General features: G+C 45.1%; 1 protein-coding gene across 4 annotated transcripts in view; it reads right to left on the reverse strand.

The window, feature by feature from the left end:
* WDR59 (WD repeat domain 59) overlaps positions 1-25,582 on the reverse strand; it is a 50,056-nt gene that overhangs the window by 14,920 nt on the left and 9,554 nt on the right. For 2 of the 4 annotated variants that reach the window (XM_061468925.1, XM_061468927.1), the window contains 16 exons: positions 25,206-25,291; positions 24,419-24,499; positions 22,882-22,919; positions 20,871-20,959; positions 20,107-20,223; positions 19,111-19,188; positions 17,976-18,132; positions 15,493-15,572; positions 13,269-13,401; positions 9,691-9,815; positions 8,700-8,864; positions 7,790-7,885; positions 6,191-6,347; positions 4,858-4,927; positions 4,462-4,615; positions 770-826 (listed from right to left, as the gene is read on the reverse strand). In XM_061468925.1, the coding sequence (XP_061324909.1) occupies positions 770-826; positions 4,462-4,615; positions 4,858-4,927; positions 6,191-6,347; positions 7,790-7,885; positions 8,700-8,864; positions 9,691-9,815; positions 13,269-13,401; positions 15,493-15,572; positions 17,976-18,132; positions 19,111-19,188; positions 20,107-20,223; positions 20,871-20,959; positions 22,882-22,919; positions 24,419-24,499; positions 25,206-25,291 (1,683 nt within the window). The remainder of the gene's footprint in view (positions 1-769; positions 827-4,461; positions 4,616-4,857; positions 4,928-6,190; positions 6,348-7,789; positions 7,886-8,699; positions 8,865-9,690; positions 9,816-13,268; positions 13,402-15,492; positions 15,573-17,975; positions 18,133-19,110; positions 19,189-20,106; positions 20,224-20,870; positions 20,960-22,881; positions 22,920-24,418; positions 24,500-25,205; positions 25,292-25,582) is intronic. The other 2 variants (XR_009746142.1, XM_061468926.1) reach the window with 1 other exon arrangement.

Below are 25,582 nucleotides of genomic sequence, written 5' to 3' on the forward strand. Positions count from 1 at the left end.
CCTATGCTTGGCAGATGAGTGATGAGATAGTAATTACCCAAATTTACAGCAAAGCTTGAGCAACACTGATATCATCAAGATGTTCACATGAATGATGTTCAAGCTTGAGAGACACATGGACCTGACTAATGGAAAACAACTGCCAAAGCAGCCTCGGACGGGCAGGTGCCAGGAAGAAGTCGCTGGAAGTGCAACCTCTCACACTGAATGCAGGGTGGTGCCATTCCTGGGTCTGGGAGATCACAAATTAAGGAGAAATTCTATTTATTGCTGTGGGAAATAAGGCTTTATGATGCACTGCACTGAGAACAGGTAGCTCATTTTATGGCAGATCATTGTCAGCAACTCAACCAGGTTGTTTCTTCCACAGCTCTTAAGTGATCCTCCCTCTCCAGCAAGGCTTCATCTTTTTCAGAAATGAGGTGCTCTAATGTCAGTCTCACCAGTTGTTAATAATCTTTAAGCTCCTCTGCAGCTCTGTTACTTAGAGTTTGATTTTTTCTAACATTTCAAACTACCCCTTGGCATCCTTTCCTGACTGCTAGGCCAGGTAAAGTAGGTGTGTTGTAGGTCAGTGTTCGTACCCTGCAAACTACTGTCTGCTCCTGTCCACTTACACGCTCTTACTGAAGCCCTCGGCCCTGCGTGGAGTGCAAGTCCTCCACCTTTGTGCAGGTTACTCAAAGGCAGACAGGTGGCGTTTTATTCTTGGGCCTTTGGGCAGAAGACAGGGTTATATCAAGGACAGTATTAGCACAGCGCACAGTACCGGGAAGTCGTTAATTGCTTGTATGGACCAACGTCGCCAGGCAGAGCGAGGAGACATCTGTATGTGAAAACATTACACCCAGGAAAAGGGAAGAAAGACACCAAGAAAAATAAAGACAAAAGGTAAATAGACTGAAAAGTGCCTTGAACCAGCAGAGTAAAAGATATTGTTCCCAATGGTTCTGTTACACAACGAACAGTTGCAAACCATGATCCCCACTTTCACCCACACAGTTGTACTATATGTTACCTACAGCCCTGTGTCTGTGCCCCACACCAGCCTCTGCAGAAGACTTTGCCAACCACAGATCTCAACAGTCTTCCACACAGAGCTGTATTAATGCAAGAAGCACAGAACTGCTTCATGACCTTGTTCATACCATCAATTGACAGCTGAGCAGAGGACAATACCCTGGTGCCTCAAATTCTAGGCTCCTACTCTAATGAATTTTACTCCTCTTGGATGAGGAAGAAAATAGCTAAGTGCAAACTGCATTATTTTTAACACAGCTGTCCAGCACAACGGCACAGAAATCTCTAGGAAGCTAAATAAACACTCCTTCTTACTCAGGTATCTCTAACATCCAGTGTCCTCCAGAACTTCATTCACTGGAACCTGCTATAACTGTTCACTTTCATTTTAAACAATACAAGTTACACGTCAGGATATCACAAGGGATGTAGAGACCCTGCTACTTGGCAGGGCCACGTATAAATTGTCGTCATGGGTTGAGGAGCTCTTTCAGATTTAGTAAGTGATCAAATTCACTGACTGACTATGCAGAATAGCTCCAAAGTAGGCTTTCACTACAAAAGTGCATACATTTCATTAAGCATGCAACTCAGTATTAAAGCATGATAAATGGAATCTCTCAAAGCATATTACTGCACACTCATTTGGAAAAAAAAAAACCCTTCTGTTTCAGTTCTGTAAAAGTCAACACAACAAAAAGTGTTATTTGTGTTGTATGCAGTGTATTTTACATTTATTTCCAGCTGATGGTGGGCAGTCAAGGCCATCAGCTATGCCTGGCCTATACCTTCCCTTGCATCTTGCTGCTGGGAGAACCCCGCAGCCAGGGAGCCATGAGAGAGGAGAAGACTGCAGCCTTGTGCTACAGGTTTCTCCACCAGGCCTCACCAGGAGAATGAGAGAAGGAGAAATGGGACAGCTGAAAGAAATACAGTATAGTAGAGAAGCAGCAAAACTAAGCTCAGCCCTCCTGCTCTTCTGCAGTGAGAGCCACTGCTGCCAACCTCCACTTCCACGTCTGTGAGGTTTGCAACCAGGCAGACATCAGGCAAAGCCTGAGGGATATCCTGAGAAGCAACAGTTTCCAAGCCCTGCCCAATTCCCCAATGGGAAACATCAGGACATCACTGTCACCACCCGCGTGGAGCTGTCTCTCTGGAAAATCTGAGCTGTCCCCAGGTCCTCACTGGCACAACCCTCTCATTGAAGTAGGGGGGGAACCACAGCCACAGCACTTTCTTTAAGAGACATCTAGGTTGGAAACACTGATGGCATTGCCTCAGTACAGATACAGCTGCTTCTTCCTACTGACTACTTTTCTTTAGTGGGATTTTTTTTTTTTTTTTTGATGAGTAAAAAGGAGGAAGAAAGGAGGAGTGTGCATGTGTGAATAAAAGAGGAGAAATGTATATACACACATATTTAGATGAGCACAGAAAGGCTCAGTGCCAGATTTAGTTTCATTTGGTTTACTTAAGGAGATCTCTGCTGGGTTCAGCAGCTCTCCTCCCTTTACAGGAACATGAGATATTACCTGTCTATAAATGGGCAAATTCCACTTGTTTGCTAATGGTAGTGATGCTAGTGGGATTGCTATATGTGATTTAAATACCTGCTTACTACTGTCAAACTCAGTTTTGGGGCTGAAGTTATACAACATGAGAGTTTAACATCAACATTTCAACTTCTATTTTAACGCAAATATAAAATCCAAGCTTGAAAGCAAGGAGTTAACTAGACTTAGAGTCTGGGCTTTTTAAAAACCTCACAATGAAATGACATAAAAATATGTAGCATTGATCTAACAGAGGCCATGACATTAATTCCCTTCAGCAAAGATTTTCTGATTCTTTAGGAGTTAAAGTTGAGGTTTGGTTTGTTTTTTAAACTTCCATCTGCAAGAACATTTGAGCTAGCTTCCTGCTATGGTCTTTACACTTCTTCCAATCCAGTATGCAAGGAGAGAGCTTGGCTACACAATGCTCTCTCCATTTTCTTCCCTCCCTATGATACAAATCTTGTCGCCATCAATACAAGAGCTGGGGAGACAGGTCACATGAAATTGCACCAAGCAGCTTCCACATGTTATTTTTAGCCTTGTCTGTCATCTTAGAGAGCTGTGTGTCACAGACAAGCATGCTGCAGAGGACAGAGGTAGCTCTTTAAATAAACTCTCCTGCAAAGACCAGAACAGGCTGTAATTATACCTGGCAGAACCATTTTCTCTTCCCATCAAAAAGGATTTTGTGTGGGGAAAAAAACAAGAATGGGGCCTCAAGAGTCTTCTGTGGTATGCGTGTATGCAAAGCTTGCCATGGGGACAGAGGGTTTCCCCATGGCTAGAAAGTGCAGTGACTATCTTATATCATGAAAGCAGGACACAGTCCCAGAGAGGTCAGCTGTCATGTCCAGCACTACTGGAAAATCAATGCCTCTTTTGGCGCCAAGGAAGGATGAGAGCTCAAGGCTCTGACTTTCCCTCTGCTCCCAGGAGTTCCCAAGTTCCACTGCAGCAGAGTGCAGACAGCTCTCAGCTTTCCCTGGGGTAACTGGAAGCTCTCTACTGCTGCAGGGGATTAGTGTCCTCAGCATGGACAGTAAGGGGCAAACTACTTGAATGCCCCAAATTCTCAGGCTCTCAGTGGAAGCTTACTGTACTTCTGCAAGCCACTTCACCCCCTGCTGAAGTAGAGAGCTAGTTTCTGAGCAAGCTGCACAGCCTATTACTCCCACAGCATCTGCTTCAGGCACATCAGGCCTTCAGCTGCTTGAGAACTACATCCACTCTTCAATTACCAACATGTCTTCCTCACCCTCTATGTCCCTGAAGGAAACAATCCCACTCACCCCCAAAGCCTTGCTTGTAATGACAGCAACGACAGCAAGACCTACACCTAAACCAGAAGTATGCGGACTAGAAGATCTTTGGAGAATCATGTAGAAATGGCTTTTATTTTAGAAAAGTCCAAAGGGGCACATATCCCTGAAAGAGACACCTGTAATAGAAATAACCAAATATACCCCACAATCCAGGAGAAGTTGTCAGTTAGCTGCAGAGAGCCACAACCCTTTGCAGTTATATACATCGGGAAGTACAGAGAACAGCAGAGTTGCCTATATGTATTTATCTGGAGGCTACAACTTGAGTGTGAGATTTTAACCCTACTTAATGCAAAGGTGACAGTGTAACGCACTGAAGAAAGCTGTGATGGTCAGTGTAGAGAAATATCAAAATAAGCAGGTCAAATACTAGAGAGGATCAGTAGAGAGTTACTAATAGGAGATAAATCCATTTGACATTTTTACAGAGCTGCCTGTAAAAAGATGCCTTCTTTGAGGAATATGAAGCTTCTGTTACTAGAAATGCTCACAGCTATATGAAAGGAATACAGATCACAAAAGATGAAGTGTTAGGAAAGGCTTTTTGGTCTGGTATTTACCCTCTCTTTGTAGTAGAAGGAGCTAATGGAGACTTGTTCCTTCTCACTGCGTGTCGGACTCCCGCTGTACAAACGCAGATTGCCTGGAGTCTCTGTGCGGATCTTCATTGGAGTAATGAGGCCACTATGGTATGCTGATAAAGCTGACAGAGACCTGGAAACACGAGAATACACTTTCAGGAGCTTTTACACACCAAATTGTCCTGGAGGCTCACACCAACATCTCCACTAACAAGTCACTAACAAGGAGTCTCTGCTGAGGGCCATGCTGTAAAGAACTAGGCTCTCTGTGTCGAGAACACTCCTAACACTAGAGGTCAGCAGCTCCAGCACAAGAATTGATCTATTTTCCCACCCATGACAGCAGCACACCTCAAATGGGACACCGGTACTAACCTGGGTGTGGGCTCCATCGGGGACACTGCACGGTGCATGGTCATGGGTCTCGTGAAGTACACCAGGTACCCTAAAGAGACAGGATACGGCATAAAGATCACAAAGCAAGGAGAAGATTATCCAGGGCTGGGTTACACAAGGAAATGTGATCATTTAAGGTATCCGAATCAAGGGACTGGGTGCCTACCCATTACCACGAGTGCTTTTAAATCACAAGTAGACAACCACATTTTCTGAAACCAAATGCACTCCCTGCAGACTCATTAAAATGCATGTCCTGTTGAGATGACTGTCTTAAAAGCACCATCTCAAGTGGCTTACAGAATGTTAAAGGCAGTAAGAGAAAATGAGCAGGTACATACTCCTGTTTTTACTCTTCACCAGAACATATCACGCATTGATACTCTAGAGGAAAGTGAGGTGATATCTGGCTATACAGAGAAACCATTGCAGCTTGTACATCTCTCAACAGATAACCATAGTCACCTGAAGCCACTCCAGAGCACTCTCTCACAAGCCTTACCCCATTTGTTAGCATCTCAAGCGTCTTCATACACCCACTCTTGCAACAGTTTCAGGACTTAGCAGGTTTCACTGAGCCTATTCAATGCAATACCACCCTGTTTTTCTGGGAATTCAATAAGGACTCTGTGAAAAGCAGCTTTCAAAACATGATCAAACTGGGATGTGGTCAGATGTGGAGGAGGCATGCTTGCATCTGAAACAGTTCAGTGAAACTTAACAGCTCTTACTCAGACCTTAATCTGTTTTTAGGATGATCTCTGCATTGTACACTTTCCTGGAAACTTGGACGTGATTGTACACCATCTCCCACTTAAGAGAATTTTCCCAAGGACCTCAGAAAACAGAAAGGGTGCAGAGTGAGAAAAGAATGGTTAGTAACAAGAATATAGTTTCAGCAAGGGGTAAGTTCAACCCCAAATCACCAGAATTTGTGAAGACTGAGCACCAGAATATGTACAGCAATTTGATGTTGGTAGGAGAGAGCTAGGCAAGGAAAAGAGCTATTCCCAGTCTTCTGTAAAAGAGTGGTCTCCCAGTGCCTCTGGCATGCCACAAACCAAAGGCTGTTTCTTCAACCAGCCCTGGATTTCCAAATCCTAAAATCCCACACATGCAACACCAACTGCAAACAGTTGCTAACTAGTCTCATTATCTGCAAATTTATCACAGCCTCACCACTTTAATACCATTTCTTACTCATTAGATAGCAGTGACCAAAACCTTACTTTATTCAGAGGCAAGCCTTCCCCAAACATTCAAAGGCCCATTCATCAGGTAAATGTTGTAACATACTAGTGATGGGGCTAACCTGCACCACAGAACCTGGCTCCAGAGGTCCGTGGAAATGGGATGTTAGAGTCCTGGTATGAGCCATAGGCATTGGAGACCCGGGCGAATGTGGGCAAGGGGGGTGTGACGGAGTTGGACAAAGCGTAGGGATTGCTGGACGTGCTGTCCTCTTGGTTCTGGAACAGAAGTACTCAAGGTCACACTTCTGCTGCCACAGGAAGGAAACACAGCTAGAGCACTGGACGTCATAGCGTGGAGCAGCCTCACAGAAGGTGCTTGTTGTTTGAGCCAGAGCAGATCAAGGACAGAGCATAGTTATTGCTCTGCTGCAAAGGCACTTGCAAGCATATTTACCTTTGAGGAAAGGGCTTCTCTGGCTGCTTGTCCAGAGACTTCTCTCCCACCATAGCCATGTTGAAATGCAGAGCTTAACTTGGGGTGAAACAGAGGGAAACTACATAGAAAATCTGATCCTCTCACTGGATATGACTCCCAAGACTGGGTATGACTTAAAGGGAACTCAGCTAAACCTGACTCCTCAATGATGCAAGAGAGACAAAGTCTCCTTAAATAAGAATACCACACAACTGTGGCAAGTTCAAATGCAGGCTGGGAGTCAAAGTGAGGAAGGCAGGTAGTGTGCAACACTTAGGGACCTCAGGCCTATCTATGAATTTTGGCAGAAATCTGCATTTATATGGATAAAGAGTACTACAGCTTAGGTGTAATGGAATTCTCTAAAGGCAGTGACGCCTGGCTTGAGACATCAGATTTCCACACAACAGAGGAAAGTTTCCACTCTTACAACATCACTGCTGAAATCAAACAGATTAAGCCTTTTCTTGTTAAAAATAAAAAAAATAATAATAAAAAAGCCCTTTATTTGTGATGAATAAACAAAACCTCTTGGAAAAAAAATCTGAGGAGCCTCTCCAACTTTTTCCTGAATGCTGAAAACACCCACCCTGGTACACTTCACCCACACACAGACCTAATACCTGACACTGGGATGCTGAGTAGGTATCACAGATCTCTCAGCTATGGGCAGGGTGTGACTTGGATTTATCTGCAATATCATCCTTACAAAACCTCAGCACAAGGCTTTAGAAAAGATTTTCACAGATTTTTTTTTTTTTTTAAGGGATTAAACAAACACCCCAGAATAGGAGTAGCAGGGTATGTGACTACAACTGAGGAGGTAAAGGCATCTGCCACTGCCTTCCAGACAAGAATGGATCCATCAGCTTCCCAAGGCCTCTTCTCTCATGGATGATAACCATGCTCTGGCACTAGTTTGATATATTGCGAGCTGGTAAACTACCATGCACCACTCAGGTGCTAAAACCCGCAGTCACTGCTGCTAACCTGAGTATCAGTGAGCATGCAGAGCTCCCCAAAGCAGGAAATCTTCAGGGCCTGATCTTCAAAAAACAAAACACATCTAATGATCCACTTAGTTTTCCTCAACACAACCAGAAGCGCTTACTCAAATGTAATGGCTGGTCACAGGGGTCTATTTACATGTCTAATGAGGCTGGACTCTCACTGCAGAGTCAGAAGCATGGGATGTGGGAGAAGACAACAAACCAGGGCAGAAAGCCCATGCAGCTCTCCATACCACAACAGACTCCAGCCAGGAGACCAGCTGACGCAGGCAGGGCTCCAGGCAGCTCTGGTTCCGCTTCACTTTCTGCAGAGAAGTGTCTTTCAGTATCTGGAATAAACACAAGATGCAGCTCGAATCATGGCTGTATTAACACTTTTCAAACATCCTTTTTTGTCTGCAGAGTAGCTAAGATGCCAGGATACAGAGAGGCTACAGATATCCCCTAACACCACTGGTGTGCTGTCCATTTGAGAAATCACTGTGAGCTTTGATCAGAGCACTGAGGCTTCATCTAGATTCAGCACACTCTGAGACAGGATCTGGGCTTCTATACTGTTGTAGCTCACACGTTCCATACCAGTTTGTGGAAAACCGGATGAAGGTTGCTTTCTGTTTCAGGAAGGAATACAAACTGATCCATCAACTTGCTGCTGGGGAAGGAATTCCCCAGCAATAGCAATAGGACTTCCTACACTAGATGATCAAACACCTGGCCTGGAATTAGCTGACGCTGTGTAAAAATTCCCTTAATTTTTAAAACAGTTTGTGGAAGACAGAAGGAAGCAACATCCCAGCTCAAAAATATGATCTTTCTGCAGCTGGATGCTTAGCTGGTCATTTTTTTTATTAAGGGGTTGGGGTTAATTGTGTGAAGAGAAGGATGGTAGGGATTCTCAGGCAACAGCGATACACATCACACCAGAACAGAGCAGCAGTGAGGAACACACATTTAAAATGCACCAGTGGCAAAAAGCAAATACTGGGCTGCAAGGCCAACAAAACCCTACCCCTAAGAGCTCCACGATGTATCAGTTCAAAGCTGCATATGTTCAGCAAGGTGAGATGTTTTATTCTGTCAGTAATCTAGACATCAAGTATCCACCGTTTATAAAGGTATAAAGACACTATACTCCTCACTCACCTTCAGCAGCTTTGCCTTCATGGAGGCAGTGATTGAAGTTGGGTTGATGAACTGGAAGGAGGGTGCAGCATTATTGGGATACTGGACAGGGAACATCACCAGCATCCTGACTCTGTGGTTGCCACAATGCACTGACACCGTACAGCTACGACTCACTGCATCCATCTGTGAGGAAAAGCAATTGCTCTGTAGTTAGGTCTCCAAGGCCTTTAAACTTAGAGTGGCTTAAATTCATGCTGAGGGGTTGATTCCTCTGCACACCCATAAGAGAAGTCATGCTGTTCTCAATGGCAGTGAACATGGTGACAGCAAAAAAAACCCAGGCAGATGGGCAAAGGCTCAGCTCGCACGAGCGGACTGCCAATCCAATGTGCCAGCATCTGGAGACCACAGCCATGAAATCAGGCTCTGCTCCCAACAGTCATTGCACTGCAGCAAACTTCACTTGGCCATGAGGAGCTCCAGTCCCAGTGCAGCAGTAATTGGTACCATCTAAGATTATATATCAGGGTCTTGGAAAATTCTATCAGGAGCTGTGAAACCAGAGGGGTGGGAAAAGGAGACAGGCAGCTGCCTCAAACCTCCTACCAGTGCTGTGCCTTCAGCCAGCTTCCACACAGAGAGGAGGGTTTGGTGGGCAAGGGAGATGCCAAAACTGAGGGAGAGGCACAGGATGGAGATAGCTCAGCAGACCAGACATGTAGTAGAAAAAGCCACTTTCCACTCTGCAGTCTAGACAGAGAGCAAGGCACCGTCCAGCCTTCTTGGGAGCAGCCAGTGTATTTACTCTGCTGAAACATTTCCCTCACTCCCAGTGTCTGGCATTAGCTTCTTTCCTACTACCCCTGGCCAAGAGGATCTCTACAGCTCAAAATAAACCTTGTTTACAGACAGCAGTCATTGCAGCAAAGAAGGTTATCCTCTAAAGGTTCCGATAAGCCAGCCTGCCCATATCCCTTTCCAAAGAAGCCATCAAAAGGAAACACCCTACCTCCACATTGACATTTCGGATCTGCACATTGATCAGCGAGAACTCTTGCTGCAGTGTTTGGGGCAGCCCCAGTTGCTCTGTTTTCTTTCCCACCAGTGGGTCATTCAGGAAATCTTCTTTTAATGCTGTCAGGAATGATAGAGAAATGGTTGAGACAAGTTATAACGGACAGACTTTTGGCGTTTGATGCTAGGAGGCAGCCAGGACAGCAGGCTTTTCTCTGCACTTCTGACACATGGAGGCATGAGTTTTACTTGCCAAAGACCTGGAAAGTATGAGCAGCTGTTTAGACGCAAGCTTCTGGGCCTTGCCCTTCAAGAAAACCAAACCTACCTGCACACAGGTTTCACAAGATGGTTAGAGAAGCTGCCTGTATTCTGTAGAGATCTAAGTGATCTATCTCTACTCATTTGAGACCCCTTGTCCTCCCTACACAGTACTACCAGAGTCACAAACAGCTGAACTGGAGCCTCTCAGGTTGCTGTGAAAGAACTGCTGCCAAAGCAATCTCCAGGAGGAGCTCTGGTCTTTGGGACTCACACCCCACCACTCTTGGCTTTCAGGGAATGCTTCCAAAGCATGATAAGGCTAGGGAGAGAAAAAGAGGGTATTTCTGGCAGTAGTAGAGGCTTAACTCATTTACAGCAGCCATTTTCACTTAATGTTGCAAAGCATTTGAGTGCTTTAACAGATTCTAAAGCCCATCTAAACACTGGGTCTAGTGTCAAAATCCAACAGTTTTCAGAGGACAGTAACCCTGAAAGCCAGAATACATTTAAACAGCCAGGCAAGCGCTGCAGGACACAAGGAATTAAGATGGCAAACTTGACTGAGTTTCAGAAGAACTGGTCTCTGCTTGTGGTGGTGCCTGGCTTTTGCCTCATATCTTGCTATGTATCCCCATTAGGGCAGTGGCAGCTCCTTCGGAAGAGTGTTTTGCTGTGGCATCACTTCCTAAGACAACAAAAGAAGTACTTTTTGATTCCTTTGTTCCAAGGATACAAGGGAAGTCCCAATTATTTGGCTGTCATCCTCAAGTTTGCTATATCATATTGTGCAGACTATTCCTAGCAAAAAAAATAAATTACAAGAAATGCAAAAAGCTGCCCTTTTACAGGCCTTTGCTTAAAATTTACTGAGTTTACTGCTGGGATAAATATATCTGGTTTTACTGCTGCCCAGTGGGTTGCTGAATTTGGATAGGTAGGATGCTTAGCTACCCATTCCTGTTTGCAGTTTTATTATAGTGCCTAGGTATACTTCACAAAAGAGAGCTGAAAAGGGGATTAGGAAGATCAGTGGCTCTCAGGGAAGATAATTACTTATAGCTCAAGACACAACATAGCTTACTGAAAAGCTTTCTCTGAGGTCCCTGATATGGGCAGTACCCTCCCTTTGTCTTCTCCTCCCATTCCCTTCAAATTAAGTTTCTAGTCCCCCAAAGCCCAAATATTTGTCTAGATTCCTAAAGACCCTTTACAGGCAGCTGCCAGTGAGGAGAGCTGTGCACTGAAGACACAGCTGGTGGGCTTTCTGATTTACCTGCAGAGCACTGCTTTCTTCAAACATCCCCTAAAGTGCTTTACTAATACAGCATGGAGAAACTGTCTGCAGCTGAAATGCAGCCACCTCCAGGGTAAAACATCAACGCTCCACAACAGCTTTTAGGCTAGAAAGAAATGAAATTCCTCCTTAAGGACTTGCCTGGGCATTAATCCCGCAGTCACGGTATTTGCAGCAAAATCTATCCTGCTAAAGAAAAGCCATTTTCATTCCCCTTGGCTTCAAGAGAAACCCTACCAGTCTGAACCAAAGCCAGACCCATACAGAAACAACATCGGACAGATGAACATGACCTAATCAGGGACAGTGAAAGAGTTAACTCTCTCCTGTGGAAAAAGAGAGGTCAGGCAGCCCTGAGAACACATAATGCTCCCAGTGGGAGCAAGAGTGGCTGTGCTTCCCCGCACAGCGTTGCTCATGGAGAACACAGGTAGCCAGGCCTTTATCTATCGTATTATAAAATGTAGGCAGAGGTGCTGATTTAGAAACCCTCATGTAGGCAGAGGTGCTGATGACTTTTATAAACTTGTTCTGCTGCCTGGCAGAAAGGAACTTCACTGGGATTTTCTGGGCAGGAAACTTCCAGTTAGTAAGACACTCCTTCCCTAAGGGACCTCACAGCTGGGTCCTTTATTCAAAGGACAGATACTAGATCACTTCCCTTCTCTCCAGTTGGTTGGCAAGGCAAATGGAGAATCAAATTGGTTTTCTGTAAGCCACTCACATAGGGATTGATTGTAGCACCCTGATCCAATACAGAAAGGAACTCTGAATTTAAACCCAAACTAACACAAAGGCATGTAAGCAACCAATTCTGCTTCCTCAGTATTAGATATAGAACACTCTTTAGATATCTTTTCCACAAGCACATCATCACCATGGGCCTCAGCTTCTGCAATCTCTCCTATTCTGGCACCTACACTCTTGAAACACTAACACCCTGAATGTTTAACCTGGCCAGAGCCTTAACCTCACAAATCCTCCTTTGCATTCCTTCCTTATGCCTTCTCTTCATAGAATCATAGAATAGTTAGGGTTGGAAAGGACCTTAAGATCATCAAGTTCCAACACCCCTGCCATGGGCAGGGACACTTCCCACTAAACCATGTCACCCAAGGCTCTCTCCAACCTGGCCTTGAACACTACCAGGGATGGAGCATTCACAACTTCCTTCGGCAACCCATTCCAGTGCCTCACCACCCTTAAAGAACTTCTTCCTTATATCCAATCTAAACTTGCCCTGTTTAAGTACGAACCCATTACCCCTTGTCCTATCACTACAGTCCCTAATGAGCAGTACCTCCCCAGCATCCCTATAGCTCCCCTTCAGATACTGGAAGGCTGCTATGAGGTTCATGAAGAATGCTCCATCAATGCTTTCTGTTAAAGCCTCTAACCCACTCCCATCCGCCATCTGGTACTTAGAAGTTAGAGATAGTATCGCTCCCCCTCTGCTATGCCAGCCTGCAGTCACCTCTCATCAATACACGAACAAAAAACTTCACAAGCTCTCTCCATGCTAATTCTGGGGGATGGGAGAAGACACCAGCAAACAGCTCCACATTAGATCAGTTCACACAGTGCCCCCAGCAGAAGTGTTTAGGTACCAGGTGTGAAGTAAGCAGCTTGTGTCTGAATGCCGTACCCATACAGTCCCTTCTTCTGTGGGTTCACCTCTCAGCTTAAACTAATCTATCTTCTTAAGATGTAGGATTACTTTCCTATTGCCTTATTTTTGGCAGCAAGCCACAATTATGACAAAAAGAGAATGCAGTGGTATTAGTAACAAGGAAGAGCTTCATTTTAGAGCTAGAATCATTGTGGTAGAGGAGAAAAAACTTGGGAAGACCATTCTGAGACACTCCTAGTGTTTTCCCTCCTTCCCACACGGCGAATCCACTAGCCTTTGGAACACCAGCAGTTTGCGCTTTCTCTACGAAGTTCTTATGTCAAGATGCATCTTCTTCCCAACACAAAGACAAGTGGTGTTTGAAGTCACCCATCACTTGTCTCACCTTCCTCATCCCCATGTCCAGAGTTATGCTGGGACTCTGAGTCCTGTGGGTGAAGGGTCTTGTCTGGCTCTGGTAGATGAGAAATCCCATCGATGAGGTCCTCGACTCCATCCAGGATATCATTAGCACATAGCTGAAAAGAACAAACACACTCACACGCTGCACAACAGAAACCAAACTGTGGGAAGAGCCACCACTACACAACTCGTTTCTTCAGGGAGCAGGATTTGCAAGGTAGATCTATCCACGCCACAGTCATGACCTAGACCTCATCGTTTCTATGACAAAGATGGGTGATCTTCCACTTTCCAGCATCCTCAGCTCTGTCACCTCAGACAGCCTGGCCAAATCTCCTGCTCACTTACAAAGCCTCTTAATTGACAGAGCCAATCTAAGTAACAGGTTTTACTTCAATCAAAACAAAAGCTGGTATGACACTTTCTGCTTTTGATATTTATACTTCTGATATTTACAGCAGGACGCAGAGACCCAGGTACATGCTAGAGACCTTAGTGTTCTAGGTCCTGTATCAAAAGAGACCATGAAAACTTGTACTTTAAGTTCAGCACAGGAAAACAGGGAAGATGAAGAGAGGAAACATAGGGAGGAGAAAGAAAAAGAGTATGCAATGTAGGAAATTAGAGCACTGGTCACTAGCAACATGCCATCATGTGTGTTGCTTGATTCAGACAAAGACAAGGACAGAAGCGTGGAGTGGGAGCCAGCACAGGAAGTGTAAAGGCTCTAACATGGATGAACAATTGATTTAAAGACTAGAAAGAAATCAGATGTTCACAAATGTATCAGGTAGGAGTAAAGGGTCATTTTTCACAAAGAAAGTTTGTTACAGACCTGCAGGACTCCTGCAGGATCTGTGCTGGGACACAAGCTTCTCAATATATTCATTAAAAACCTGGACCAGGAGGTGAATAGCAACATAACCAGGTTTGCTGATGCCACCAAGTTTTTCAGGGTAGTAACAAGAGTGGCTCAGTGCAAACAATCACAGAAGGACCTTACAGGAGTAACTGTATTAAAATAAAATATGAATTTCAGATAAAGAAACACATATAGGGTTAAAAAATGGCAAGTTCAAGCTGACTGAGGGAACAAAATGCGGAGGGCCAGACTAAGCTGATGTTTTCATGGAATTAATGCCTGACAATTTACAAAACCACAGTACTGAGAATTCTTTGGAAAGAAGAAAGATCATATCCCCAGCCCAAATACTGAAGCTGAAAAAGGGCCATGAAAGGCAGAAGGGTAAACATCTTGTACAAAGGATGAAGTAAATCAAGACCTTCTGTCTTGAAAAAGAAGGCAGCTGAGCAGGAATATCAAGGATATCTATGGAATCATTAGTAGCATGTACAAGATGGCTGCTTATTTCATCTTCAATGCAATGAAACTGTCAGGTTGCAAAATAAACACATGAAAGGACTTGGTTTTCCATACAACATGCATGAAAAATCATGAAACTCCTTACTGATAGGATGTTAAAGATGACAAAAATTTACACAGGTCCAAGCAAAGACAGAACAAGTCAATGGAAGTGAAACTCATCAAGCTCTGTTGAATACAAAGATGCCAGACTCAATGAGCCTCTAAGCTGCAAATTGCAGGGGCCTGGCAGGGCTCCACACTTGCTTTGCTCTTATCCCCTTCCAAGGCATCCACAGCTGAAGATGAAACAGGGCAATATGGACCATATGAACCTCTGGTCTGACCCAGCATGGGTGTTCCAGTAATTGCATCAGCAACTTGTAACTGCTTCCAGACAGCAGAGTTAACAGGATTCATACTGCCTGCACCAGCCTAAGAAGCAATAGAAACAAGGGGAGAAAGTGGAGAGCACAATCCCTACATTTACCTGCAATTTAAAATGCCAAGAGTCATACAGTCCTGCAGCCATGGAGATGGCATCTTCAGAAGCAGTGCAGACATTAACCTATCTCCACCTTCCCCAAATGACTTCTACACTTACTGTTACACCACAAAGCGGCTTTGCACTTCCACAAAAACTTTTGAGGCACAGAGAAGCTGCATCACAGGCCTTCTTAGGGGTGTTTCTGAGCTGAAGCTAAAGAGGAAAGTGGAGCAGCAGCTGGCTGACATGTCTGCAGCTCTAGGATACCAGAGGAGTTACTGGGAGTATAAGGAAAGGGCAGTGAACCCAGCCTGTAAGAAAACTGTCTACAGTCCAAGAGCTGAAGTGTTTACATACCCTCTGCAGCTGAGAGTCAATCCGCCACATGCGCAGAGTCTGATCACGGGACCACGTAACCAGCTGGTAGTCTTTAGAACCTACAAAGGACAGAAACAATTTACAGACCTGGCTGAAAACAGAGACTATCTCAGCCCTGTCTTTGGTGTAAACAGATTCAAGCAAGCCAGGAGGGAGATCCAATGGGTAAGGCACTAAACCAAAAGGCAAAGTGAGTCCTTTTCTGCTTCGAACTGACCTAGGTGCATCAGCCTTTATGTCTCCCTGCACCAGTTACCACACCTCTAAATGGGATACAACTTACACGCAAAAAAACCACAAAGTATAATGAATGTGATGCAAGTTTTCCAACTAGGAATGGACAAGTTCTGCTGCAATACTTATTTAAATAGAAGAAATAATATAGTTGAGAAACAGATTTGTTTTTACAGTTGTAACGTCAAATTATCTTCAACCTATCTGTTTCAAGATGCCAACGTTTTAAAACATTTCTAAGCTAAGAGAAGCTTGTTCAACTCTCCTCCTTCCTTCTGAAAGACTTGGCCAATGCCACAACAAGTTCAGGTTGTAATGAAATACATCTAGGTACATACTATCTACCAACAGATAAAGACAAAAAGACTTATTTATGCCCATGTTTACATGTGCCTTGTGACACAGTTTAAATTTCCCTTGTCAAACAGCTGCTACACTCAAGAATTTGCTGCTGAACAACTGCTTCCTACACCCCTCTGCTGAGACACAGGGCCTGTCTAAATACAGCACAGCAGGCTCTGTAGAAGCAGAACTGTGCCATCTTGGTTGCCTCCACACTGAAGCAGACTTGGAATGCTTGCATGATTAATCTATGCTGCTTGAGATGATTTCCAGCCTCGGATATGTAGCTACTAACTCAGATAAGACACACAACTCTGGTTCAAGCCTGCCTGAATGTTCATTCACAAGCTGGCTTAGACTGTACCTCCAGATCCTAACATGGCTCTGTACCACTCCCCTCCTTTTGAAAGAGGAAAAGCAAGGGATGGAGAAGAAGGTGACTTAACTGAATTGCCCCAATAGCTGGTGGCAGACGGCTGGACATTGCAAAGTCGTATCACAAGTGGCACCAAAGCCAACCATGCAAGTTTTGTCAATGGCAGTTGAGGTGCTGGAAACAAAGCCTCACTCTGTGTGGTTATCCAACTTCTAATATGGAATATCCTATACCCCTTGTCCTATCACTACAGTCCGTAATGAAGAGTCCCTCCCCAGCAGCCCTATAGGCCCCCTTCAGATACTGGAAGGCTGCTACGAGGTCTCGACACAGCCTTCTCCAGGCTGAACAGCCCCAACTTTCTCAGCCTATCTTCATACAGGAGGTGCTCCAGTCCCCTGATCATCCTCGTGGCCCTTCTCTGGACTTGTTCCAACAGTTCCATGTCCTTTTTATGTTGAGGACACCAGAACTGCACACAATACTCCAGGTGAGGTCTCACAAGAGTAAAGGGGCAGGATCACCTCCTTTGACCTGCTGTGAAGCTCCTTTTGAGGCAGCCCAGGATGCGCTTGGCTTTCTGGGCTGCAAGCACACACTGAAGCCGGCTCATGTTCATTTTCCCATCAACCAACACCCCCAAGTCTTTCTCCGCAGGGCTGCTCTGAATCTCCTCTTTGCCCAACCTGTAGCTGTGCCTGGGATTGCTCTGACTTAAACAGGGGAAGTTTAGATTGGATCTAAGGAGGTAATTCTTTCCTGTTAGGGTGGTGAGGCACTGAAATAGGTTGCCCAGGGAGGCTGTGAATGCTCCATCACTGGCAGTGTTCAAGACCAGATCTGATGAGGCCTTGGGTGATATGGTTTAGTGTGAGGTGCCCCTGCCCATGGCAGAGGGCTTGGAACTAGATGATCTTAAGGTCCTTTCCAACCCTAACTGTTCTATGATTCTATGATCCTATATTTAGCTGCCTGCACTGGAAAATGCAGTCAGGACTGAACTCTGACAGCAGTCTCTCTATCCCACGCTCTTCATACCCTGCCTTTGCCAGCATGCAGATAAGGTAAGTTCGCTGGGTCTCTGGTCTGGGATATGCTAGAGGCTGCTGATCCAGGCAGTGATTGAGGGGTTAACCGGTTAGCCTGGAGCTCTGAGCAGGATTTGTGCACCCATCAAACGGTTTGTACAATTTATTCTAAAAGATACATTCAAAAATAGACACAGGAGAGTGGAAACAATTAGAGTCACTGCTGACCCATTCAGCATTTGGTAATTTACTTTGTTAGCATGGAAACAACAGGGCAATGCTTCTGTGGGTGTTGCTATAAAACAAGTACAAAATAGCTGAAGCTTGAGGAGGAGCAGGAAAGTGGGTAGGAGGTACTCCAAGGAAAGGCAAGAGTCAAATGGTGATAGCAAAAGCACTGAAGCCAGGCACCAGCCCTTCCTATCCCTGGTTAGCTGATGGCCACAGTGCAGGGGAGGGAACACATCCAGCCCTGAACTCACCTTCTTTTTGCTTCCTCCACTGAAATTCCAGCACCACATCATCATGTCCCACAAAGGTGTGGACAGGCGTGTTCAAGTCAAAGACATTCCAGAGAAGAAGACTGTTCTCCCGGCGGAGTTGAGGGACCATTACTGTCACCAGCCCATTGCTGAAAGGCTTGAGAGAGAAACACCCTTTCAGTTAGCCTTGGGGAGCCATGCTGCTGTTATCATACCCTTAATTTTCCCCTTTTCCTATCAAGGATATGTGGTTTTTAAAGAAGGTCAGCCCAAAACAGAAACCAGCATAAAACTGGGAGGGTCAACAGCAAATGTTGTGCAAAACTAGTGTCTTACAAGGTAAAAAGGTGAAAGAGATTGAGATACTCATTGCAGCTCATTTAAGATTAATAATTTTCTTCTGCTGCATCCTCACATTTTAGCTGGGAGGCTGAAGGGATTTCACCACTGACACAGGGCATCCTTCCTGCAATTTGCCTGGAGCTGCAAGAACCGCTACCTGGGGACTGAGTCCCAGCAGCTGCTCAGGGTCACCATGCTCAGACTGGAACCCAGTACTGCACCCACCACCATGGGGATGGGAAAAGAGGATCAAAGACTGAAGGCACAGCACTGTCTTCAGACCACATTCAGACGTCTGGGGAAGAGAGCATAGATGACTGATGTCAAGAGCCTTAGCTTCATATAGATGCGTGCTTGCTTTATAAATGGCAACATTTCTTGGATTTGATATGCTGTAAGATCCCATTGTGGCACACTTGGAAACCTTGGGAGTAGAGGAAGCGCTCAAGAGAAGGAAGACCACAGCTGCACTGCTCAGTGCAACACGTACTAATGCTGAAGCTGAGCAGAAAAACAGGAAAGCAGCAGCCACTTTCTGAGCCTCTTTCTCCCAGAGCAAATCACCTGCACTTAGGTCTTCATCCCCCAGGAGGATGATGCCCAAGATCAGGATCTCACAGTGCTTTGCATTCCTTCGCCTGAGTGCCTTCCACAGTGGATGTTGCTTTTTTAGGTATTTTAAGCACCAAGAGGGATTTTAAAAATCAATCTTATGTCCAGCAGTAGAACTGGTGAGAAGCCCTTCAACAGTTCTTCATTATTTAATGTCCCTTTGTGTATTTGAGTTACTCACCGTGTACCTTGCCTTCCAGACAGGAACCTGGCAGGGAAGGATATTAAGGTATTTCCGAGGCTGACGGTAATCCCAGAACTTAAAGAAATAAAACACAGAAAGACATGCAAAGGCATGAGTCAGCTGGCTATACTTCAAGGCTGCAGTCTTCCATGTGGCTTGCAGATATAACAGAGTGAAAAACATACCATGATGCCCACAGCATCATTAGTAATCCCACTCACTAACACCAGAGATGGCCCCAAAAGACAAATATCAAGCTATCAGCATCTGGCAGCATCCCTTAGATGAGTGACCTGAGGTCATGTTCAGTGATCATAGCTTGAGTAATTAGAGCAGGGAGACCAGCAGCCTGCTTGGGCTTTCAGAGCTGCAAGGCACCCTGCAGGCTCCCAGCCAAAGTGCCAGTCCAGACTGGAGGCAGACCCACCATGCTGTTACTGCTAATTTTGTAATGAAGAACCTAACCTTTTGCTTTGCTAGAATACATATCAATTGCATTTGCCTCAGATCTTAGGTAAATGTGAATGAACTACATTTGGCTGACATACAAAGCACAAAATTCCTCCCAATTAAAAGGCCCTGCAGAGCAGTGCTTGCAGGCAGTCTCTTATTGATAACCAAGTTGAATATGAGTTTGGGAACCCCAGGGGCTGTAGTATGTCTTCCCCCCAGGTTGCTGTAATCAGCTTGAGGCTGGCAACACTTCATTTTGAGAAGGCTCTTCTGACAAGCAACAGGCAGAGACAGTTGTTTTCAGCCTCAGTACTGCCCAAATCACCACAGATACGTGTCAAACATATGTGCACCCATCCTGCAGTAACTTTTCTGCCTGTTCTGTAAGCAAACCCCTGGCCACAAACGTGTCCAGAAAGCACAAAGTAAGGATCCAGATCTTGCCAACGGCAAGCACTCCTCAAGCCTTCAGTAGTAGAAGGGGATCTGCTGTACCATCCTGACATCTCCCAAGCAGGAAGCCCAAAAAGTAACACTTACCCTGACAGAGTTGTCCTGGCTTGAAGTGGCCAGTGTATACTCATTGTCAGGATGCCAATCCAGACCATGGATTTTAGAGAGATGAGCTGCCAAGTACTCTACTGCAGTACTGGGTTTCTGCAAGGAGAGACATTTTCCTTCTCAGCACAGGACTCCTGAAATTTTGACTAGTACTTCGGCATAAAAAGAGACAATTTAACAAGGGAGGTGGAACACCTTCCTGCTGGGGAAAGGCAAACATTCCAGCAAAAGTGGTTGAAGAAAAGGTCCTAGGAAGCTGTGGCAAATTCCAGTCACCAAGTACAGCCCTGAACGATCCTTTCTGTTCAGTAAAACAATGAAGTGCTATGAGAACAAAAGCAAAGTGTTAATAGACACAGTTTCTGGGGAAGGAGGTTTATTTACATGCTGTCTTCTAGAGAAGGACTTTTTACAAAGGCGTGTAGTGAAGGGGGACAAGGGGGGACAAGACAAGGGGGAATGGCTTTAAACTGAAAAAGGGTGGATTTAGATTAGACATTAGGAAGAAATTCTAAAGGGTGGTGAGGCCCTTGCACAGGCTGCCCAGGAGAAGCTGTGGCTGCCCCATCCCTGGCAGTGTTAAAGGCCAGTTTGGACAGGGCTTGGAGCAACCTAGTTTAGTGGAAGGTGTCCCTGCACGTGGCAGGGGGTTGGAACTGGATAAGCTTTAAGGTCCCTTCCAAACCAAACCAGTCTCAGATTCTATGAATATGCACAGACTGCTCAAAAACACCCCAGCTTACCCTTTTGTCCCATATTCGGACATCCCCATCATGGCTTGTTGCTAAACAGTTGGCATTTTTCTTGTTCCATTTCACCTGGGAAGCTCCAGCTGCAGCACAAACACAGCAGGTCAAAACAAGCAGTTATAAAGTAAATGGCATAGCAGACTCCTGACCTGGGCTTAGAGCTGCTCTTCTTAGCACAGGAAAGGCATTTCAGAAGCCTGCATGAGGGATGGCATGAAAATGACTAACTCCCAATTCCTCAGCATAGTGTTTGTGTCCAAAGCAAGACAGTTCCAGTTACATGCCTAGAGATCTACACTGCAGCTTCTAGTCACAGGCTGTCCCCAGTTAGAATATTTACAACCATTAACTCAGATGGAGCAACTTCTTCCAGGTAAGAACTGCAGGTTCCCCGCTCCCCTCCCAAATCCCTTGTTTTTATTCAAGTTACTTCCAAGTGCTCACAGATTGACCAATTTGTCTCCCCAACATCCTCTCTGCTATCTGATGCTATACAATGAACCAGTGTTACTGGCTTATTATTAAAACACAGGTGTAGAAGGCAGGTGCACCTTGTGTCTGGCCAGCTGGAGGTAAGGCTCACTGGGTGGAAGGAAGGCTCAATTGTCAAAATACACAACAAAGTCAAAGACGTCAATAGCTTTGTTAAGAAACTGGATAATGGTCCAGATATGATTATATGGGATATCATGTGTGACTCAATCAACAGCAGATGAGTAGTTATTTCTACTCAAAACACAGCTTCAGTTGATGTGGATTGTTCAAATACTGTAAGAGAAATATGTATTCTGTTTATCCTTATTCCACCAGTATTTTCAAAATATTCTGAGCTATCAGAAAGGTGAGGTCCATAAAAAAGCCAAACAGAGCTCAGCCTGCTGCTATCCCCCACCTTCTGCTGCATGGTGAGCAGATTCATCCTGATAACCTATCAAAAAATTAGTAAGGAAAACAAACAATACTACACTACTAATAATAATCTGTAAATAGGCTGCCAATTGATGATTTGATCCACTCACTGAAGGGTATACAAACCTCTGGACCAGCACTAAACAGAATTGGGCATGGGAGGAAGGATGCTTTCTGGGGAGCTAGCTGCCGGGCTGGCTCAGCTGACCCATGGAACCTCACCCCAGGCACCAGAACTGAATGCTGCTTTTCTCTGATTCAGGAAGGTTTTTGCACTACTGTGATAGATGGGTTTACTGGGTGCAAGGGAAGAGGGACACACTGAAGATGTGCAGCCCAAGGAGAAATAAGCAGCAGAGCGTAAGACATAAACAGTGGGAGAATTGCTCTAATACTGAGGGCAGTAGCTCAGGAAAAGGACATTTTGCTTGTCAGCTGTGCTTCACCCCGTTCCAACACACTGCTGGTGAGGACTGACACAAAGCACCTGCCACCAGGCTGTATTACAGGTGGCTGGAGAGTTACACTGCCAGGAGCCACAACAAGTGTCTTTCCAGAGCAAGCACAGCCCTTTGTGTCATGCTGAAGGTGCCCCAGGGAAGCAGAAACAGCAGGTTAATGTACCCAGCCCCTCAGTAAGTAAAGGGGGAGGCTGGCAGTCAGCAGGATCCAACAGCACTGCTGGGGTGTGATTTAGTTTCTCAGCTGATTTAAGCAAACATAAGAGGATGCGGAGATAATACAGACAGGCAACACAGGACAACCAGTGCAGCAGGATGATTAAGCAGGAAGGAAGCTACATTTAAAGAGCACAAATACCATGTGACTGTCCACCAATTTCAGGACAGCCAGTCCAAGCACCATCCTCCATGCCTGGGGATCTCTAAGGGCTTCACATTCAATCTGAATTTTGCTCCTTTAAGACCTATGAACTGCGGCCTCTCAGGCTGCTCCTACATGGGACGATCACATGTGGTGGCACTTCTGTATTCTGCCATGTTCAGCCTCGGTGCACAATAGGAGGGAGGAATAACATCAGGGACACATGTCAATAGGCTTGTTTAATGCCTACATCACACATACATATTATACTTACCAACTGCAGAGAGCGAGACTGCAGGCTTCCTGGTGTCTCTGAAACACAACATGGCTAATATGAGGACCCACAGCATAGCACAGAAGGACCCCATTGAGCTCCTTGCTGTTCCAGGACTAATTGCATTGCTGTCTCCTGGGAGCTAATGTGCTTTCTGGTTACCAAAATACACCAGGGTTAAATGGAATAAAGAAAGAGGTGACTAGCTGGACCAGGACAACTCCTAGCAGCCAGGACATGGATGAAGGCAATAATTTGCTTCTCAGGAATTTACCTGCCCTTTCATGAAAAATGCCATTGAAAATAAGGAATATTGTCTTCAGCTTTTTGCATTCGCTGAAAAACAGCACATTTTCTGGAATGGACTGCACTTCCTCCCTCTAAGAATTTCTGCCTAATCAAACAGATATCTTGTATGAAAAACTAAGTGGGCAACTTCCAGCTGCCCTTATTGCAGGGCTACCTCTCTAGGGTGTCACTAAAGACAGCGATTTCAGCAGGATGTTAATTTGCTGGAGGCCAGCAGGCCCAGGACCTCACCGTCCCAGCAGCTCAGAGGCCTTACCAGCACAGGTGGGTTGTAGAAGCTAGTCAGAGACTGCCGAAGCAAGCATTTACGGTCAAGTGATACAGGCAGACACAAACCTTCAGAGAGCTCTATTTTTCACTTGGCACTAAGATAGTATCACAGGAAAACACAACCAGCAGTTATTGTCTCTCTATGTCTTTTAATTACACATTAATAATATATTGCCATTCTCAAGAACGATTTAACCAAGGATCTAAGAGCTTCATAGGAGCTAAACAAGCCTCAGGATAGCATGGTGCAGTGGGGTTATATAATTATCTTCCTATTACAACTGAGCAAGGCAGGCAGAGAGGAACCAAGTGACTTGCTGGCGGTCATAAAGAGCTGCTGTACAGTCAGACAAAGTACCCAGCAGCCTCAGTGCCACCTCCTTGCTTCTCAGGTGTAAAATATGTAATTCTAATATTGATGGGTTTGGAATATATTGTTGGAGATACCCCTTAACCTGAAATTGCCCACTTAAGAAATTTCACAGTAGAAAGCACCAGGAATCAAAGGAAAGCACAAACAGGAAAATGTTTGCAAATACCACTACCGATCTTCTCACCACTGAGGGAGACCTAGCAACAAGCAGTGAATTTAGTGTAAAATGCTGCAGGATCTTGAAGTAGTGTTCATTCACTCAGCTAGAAACCCCAACAGATTGAGGAACACCCTCAGTCTCCAGGAAAAGCTCCCAAAGAAAGATATGAAGTGGGTAGGGAATGAAGCCAGTTGATATTTTTTCAACAGAGGAGCATGATTGAGTACCAGTCTGCTGCCCTTCACTGACTCTGGTTTGAAAAAAGAGGAAGAGAAGTCATCTTTCAGGTTATGGGATGTAGACAAAGCCCCTGCAAGCACAGCTGAAGAGCAGCACCCTTTAGTGCGTGCTTTGCCCTGCCAGCTGCTACTTATAGAAAGGAGTGCAATGATTCCCCTGCAGTGCAGGAACATACGGATTCTTACTTGATGTCCCAGATGTAGATGTATGTGTCAACAGAACTGGTGACTAGCAGGTCTGGCTCAAACACTGCCCAGTCCAGGTCACTGCAAATGCAAAATCATAGCAGGTCAGCAAAGGCAAGCACACAGAGTTTGCATCAACTTCTCACAAACCCCCAGTACATTTCTCTGACAACTTCATTGCCACTCCATAAGATCTACTGAAATTTTCTAAGTAAAAAGATCTTAATAATTTCTCTAAGTAAATTCCACGAAGTAATGAAATGCTTCTAAGTGAAACATCCGTGAAACATGCCCCTGACCCTGAACCTTACAGCAATTATGCTTGCTCTCTTCCTTATCATTATTATTATTATTGCTGGTAGCAGTAGAGGTTTTGTGTTATACCTTAGTTACTGGACTGTTCTTATCTCAACCTGTGGGATTTACATTCTTTCGATTCTCCTCCCCATCCCTCCAGGAATGGATGGGAACAAATCAGGGGGAGTGAGAGAGCAGCTGCGTGGTTCTGAGTTGCCAGCTGGGCTTAAACCACCAAACAAGGACAGCGGCCTAAGGCAATGACACTGGAGCTATCAAAGGCTAAGCTGATATACTGGAGGCAGCCATGAGAGGGTGAGCTGCTTCACAGGTGATACTGCCTCCAAATGGGAAGGCAGTTCAGTCCAGAAAGGCAAAAACAGGCTCACAGCAGAGCCTGAACAGGGTGAAGACCAAAACACTCAGCTTCTGTGAAATGGTGCATCATTTTCCACCCAGCAGTCTGCAGCATAGCTTGTGTGTTCCTCACCTGATGACACGTGTGTGTCCCTGCAGTGATGTGCAAACTTCACCGTTCCCTTCCTTCCACTTATACAGGTCAACACGCTGATTGCTCTGAAATTAAACGGTAGAAAGGAGATAGTCAAAGAAGGTAGGAAGCTGTTAGAACCAGGTTCACTTCACTTTGAATGACTTCAGTTACCAATGAGTCACACCATGATTAGCAATGTCCTTGCTCAAAGCAAAAGAGCAAAGATGAAACTACAGGCTTCAAGGTCTCCCAAAAGCTTTAATTACTTAAAGTTGGAGATAAACAAGAATGGGGGGGGGAAATCACAGTGCAAAATATTTCCATGAAATGATGTTCTCAGAGCTTTTATTTCCTAACAACACTCTGTAAATGCA

Source organism: Pezoporus flaviventris, unplaced genomic scaffold, assembly GCF_033815535.1.
Source record: "Pezoporus flaviventris isolate CSIRO_AGI_PZ_B2104156 unplaced genomic scaffold, CSIRO_AGI_Pfla_v1 ptg000054l, whole genome shotgun sequence".
In the NCBI taxonomy this organism is placed as follows: Eukaryota; Metazoa; Chordata; class Aves; order Psittaciformes; family Psittacidae; genus Pezoporus; species Pezoporus flaviventris.